Source organism: Nematolebias whitei, chromosome 16, assembly GCF_014905685.2.
Source record: "Nematolebias whitei isolate Nwh7 chromosome 16, NemWhi1, whole genome shotgun sequence".
In the NCBI taxonomy this organism is placed as follows: Eukaryota; Metazoa; Chordata; class Actinopteri; order Cyprinodontiformes; family Rivulidae; genus Nematolebias; species Nematolebias whitei.
The window spans coordinates 39867388-39871764 of record NC_056513.1 but is presented as its reverse complement, the minus strand read 5'-3'; the positions used below and the strand labels follow the sequence as shown (position 1 = coordinate 39871764).

General features: G+C 39.0%; 1 protein-coding gene across 1 annotated transcript in view; it reads left to right on the top strand.

The window, feature by feature from the left end:
• The window catches only part of LOC119422513 (slit homolog 1 protein), a 285059-nt gene extending 283666 nt beyond the window's left edge, over positions 1 to 1393 (top strand). Inside the window, exon 29 of the mRNA XM_037689889.1 lies at positions 1131 to 1393. Within this exon, the coding sequence (XP_037545817.1) occupies positions 1131 to 1393 (263 nt within the window). The remainder of the gene's footprint in view (positions 1 to 1130) is intronic.
• Positions 1394 to 4377: the final 2984 nt, after the last annotated feature.

Below are 4377 nucleotides of genomic sequence, written 5' to 3'. Positions count from 1 at the left end.
TAGGTGTTTTTATTGTTTTACTGTTTTTTGTTTGTTTTTAATTTTGTACAGCACTTCGGACGGCTGCTTGTTGTATTTTAAGTGCTTTAGAAATAAATTGGTATGGTATGGTATGGTACCCATCATTGCACCTACTGGTTAACTGGTCATCGTTAATTATCCTGATGCTGCTCAATATTCCAGGTAGAAAAATCTAAAAAAGTTAAGTCTGGTCTTCTGGACATTCAAAAAAACAAAACAAAGCAAATCAAACAAAAACAAAAAATGTAGAAATGTTTCATCTTTCTTCCGAAAGACTTCTTCAAGTCAAGCCAAGTTCAAGTGAAGGTCTTTCAGATGAAAGACGAAATGTTTCTAGTTTTTTTTGTTTTGTTTTTTGAATGTCCAGAGGGCCAGACTTAACTTTTTTAGATACCATACCATTTTATTTATAAAGCACTTAAAACAGCGACAAGGCCAACCAACGTGCTGTACAGACAGAACAACAGGTAACACACGAAGCAAAATACAGGTGGACATCATTAACTTCACACAGACTCTCTCACTGGTACATTTTCATCTTTAAATCACTTCCTGGTCTGCTGCCTTCATACATCTCCTCCTACATGTCTCTGTGTGAGTGCAGCTACAGCGTGCGCTCTCAAGACATCATTACCTGCAGCGTTCCCTCAGTGAGGACTGAACTCAGCCAAAAGGCCTTTTTTACTTTGCTCCTGTTTCCTGGAACACTTTGCAAAAAGATCTGAAGTTGTCCACCTTGATTTCTTTAGGGGATTTTAAACATTTGATGAAGTCAATAGAAAAATCAAAGCAAATAGTTTCTTGTTTTTAGTATTTTACTTTGTTTTACATGGCACCTTGATTTGACTGTTTGTAAAGCTACTTTTATTTTATTTTATTATTTTGTTGTTGAATATTGCTGTCTGTACTTTATATGTTGTCTGTCTAAAACAGGTCTCTCTTGTAAATGAGTCCTCGTGACTCAATGAGACTAACCTGAATAAATAAAGGTTGGATGAATGTTTTTCTAAAAAAATCTTTGTATTTTGGAAACATTGTCAAAAACTATTGTTGGTTTTGAAGAACAGTTGGAGCCTTTTTGAACGTTGAGCCTGTGCTCCCACCTACAGAGTCTCCATGTCGAGGCGAGCCCGTCAGGGACTACCACCGGCTGCAGCGCGGCACCGTCCTCTGTCAAACGTCGAAACCTTTCTCCTGGGTCGAGTGTCGGGGTCGCTGCCAACTAGACATTGTGCAGGGAGTTGGAGCTGCCTCCTGCTGCGCTCCTCTGAGGATCCGGCGGCGGCGGCTCACCTTCGAATGCGACAACGGGACATCGGTCACACAAGATGTGGAGAAGCCTGTGGAATGTGGCTGCAAGGAGTGTGTGTAGTGCTGTGCTGTGGTGCACACGTGCACATATTGAAATCCAGTACAAACCAAACTGCACACGCTGTAGAATACTACCACAGATAAGCATATGTTGTAGGTGTTTGTTTTGTGTGTGTTTGTGGACACATTCAGTTTGGTAACATCTGTCTTCTGGAGCCTTCAAATCAACAAGTCATCCTCGTCATCCTCCTGAAGCTGCAGCCTAACTCCATAACTCCAGCTACATTTTATACTTACTGTATGTCTGACGAGTCACGTCTTGGAATACATTCTGAAATGTTAAAACAAAAGTTGTTCAAAATACTTTCTATAAACAGTATAAAAGATTTTAATTTCTATTATTATCCTGTGGGCTGGACTGCTGTGATGGGCTCAAGATATTTTACTTGTCATAGCAAGGCTGTTAGCATTGTGCCCATTTTCTCTTCTTTAACGAGCAGGTGAGTTTATAGATGTGGATACATTTGTTTTTACCCTTTAGGGAAAAAAGTCACTGAAATAAATTTAAATCACCCCCCCCCCCCCCCCCAGAAGAAGAAAAAACTGAACATCAAATAATGAAAATCTGTCATTGCCTTTGTAATTTGGTTTGAGACAATTATTTTATAAAACAAACCAAAACGGTGACCTTGTCTAAAAGAATACCCTAGAAGAGACTTTTAATTTGACCATGGGGACGTCAGACTAAGATGTTCCTGTAATTAGCATCAAAAGATGACTTCAGTTTTGAATCTGTCTATTTAAAGGGTGAAAATAGTCACAGTGCTGTTTTATATTACACTTTACATGGACCACAGAGAGTTAAGGACAGAGTTGTCTCAGTTGTCCTTTAACATGTCAATAATTAATTATTGACATGTTAAAGGTAAAGACCATCTCCAAGCAGCTTGATGTTCCTGTGGCTGCAGCTGCAGATTATTCAGAAGATTAAAGTCTACAAGACTGTAGGAAACCTCCATGAACGTGACCACAAGAGGAAAACTGGTGACAAACAGAAGAGAAACCCAAAATGAAAGCTACAAGGTACAAAATGCTAACCTACAGTAAAACATGGAGGAGCCTCGGTTTAGTTTTAGGCCTGCTTTGCTACATCTGGCACAGGGTGTGTTGATCTGTGCAGGGTACAATGAAATCTGAAGACCATCAAGGCATTCAGGAGTAGAATGTGCTGCAGTGTCAGAGCGCTTGTCCTCAGCCACAGATCATGGGTCCTCGAACAGGACAAACACCTGAGGATGGCTTGGAACCAAACATTGGGCTGTTCTGAAGCTGCCGCCTGTTGAAGATCTGAGGAAGGAGCAGTCTGAGCCCTTCAGACCTGAGCCTGTGCACGTGCTGAAGTCTCACAGCAACCTACAGAAATGAAGCAAGGGGGCCATCCTTTTTGTCCCAGTCAGTTTCACGTTATTATGTTTTTGTCTATTTAAGAATTCTGTTGAAGCCAAATACAAAAAGCAATGACTGACTGTCATTAGATGATCATTAGCATTTTCCTCTTTTTATTTTAATTGGATACGTTTGTCAGTTTCAAGTTATTTCTGTGATCTTTGTGAGTTTTTTTTTCTTTTTTAAAACAAAAGGGTAAAATTAAGAATCCACACGTATATTTAACAGTGAAGTGTAATAGCTGACAGTCTTTTGTGGAGCATGGCTTCAGATGCACGGCGCGCTGTGTTTACAGTCACTTCATCTCAGCTCAGTCTTTGTCCACTTCCTGTTTCACTGCTACACATTTACTACATTTCTAAAGATGCATCACACAACAGCAAACAGCTACAATGCAAAGACACGCTTTATTTTCCCTGATCTCAGCACCTCTCTGATCCCGGTTCAGTCCTTGCTCACGTGTTGAAACAAAGGCAGACCTGTCCCACACAATCCACAATGGTCTAAAACCAGTTGTATGAACCAGCGTTCCCACTAACCCCAAGCCATGATTACAAATACTTCCAAACAGTTCCTTGAACATTCATTTTTCCATTTTTTGAACTACCGTTAAAACCCCCACTGATGAAAACAGTTTTGAGGTGGGGGGGGTATTTGTAGCTAGTGATGAGCATCACGTGCTGTTGGGAGGGTGTGGAGCCATGAGCTGACCAGTGGCTTCATTTTAAATGAATGAGTCAGTGCTGGACATTACATCTCTGGTGTTTCTTCTATTCTTCTAATTTTAACGATCTTTTTTTTCGTTTTGTCAACTTGTGTCTTCTAAGTTGTTTAAAACTTAGAAGGATCTTGGAAACTTTGAAGTGGATTTTTATGGAAAGGCTTTGCACAAAAGTATCTTACCTGTTGCAGATAACTCATTGAATGACCTCAGTGTGGAGAAACAGACTTTGATTCTGACAGGACTGATGAGTTAGTCTGAATGAGGCTAAGACCAAAGTGGATCCTAAAACATCTCTAATCTTCTCATCTTTAGAGCAGCTGATGTAAATGATACAAAGTACTTTACACCTCTGCAAATGTGGAAATACACAATATTTCTAAAGTTCTATGACTGCAAGGGTACAAAGTGGCAGCAGCAACTAGCTGTAGCACTTCAGCTGCATCACAAGGACACTTACACTTACTACATTTTGTGTTACATGAATATTTTGGCAGAAACGACAAGATATTTGTTTAGGAAACGTAGCCCTGGCAGTACCAGAAGTGCTGAAGCTATTTGTGCTTATATCCTCTGTATCATGTATAAATAACATGAACACTAAAAACTTGGACCTTGGAGCCGTTTTAAGAAGGTAGACAGTATTTATTTTTTAAACAGAGGTTTACGTCAGCTAAAATTTTAACTGTTTAAAAACATTTCAAAAGAACACCACCTCAGCAGATCTGAACTGTCCCTTTTAGACTTTGGCTTTTGGTTCTGTAAGCAAGAAAATACAATTTATTTATTTTTTCTTATTTATATATATATATACATATATATATATATATATATATATATCCATATATATATATATATATATATGGATATATATATAT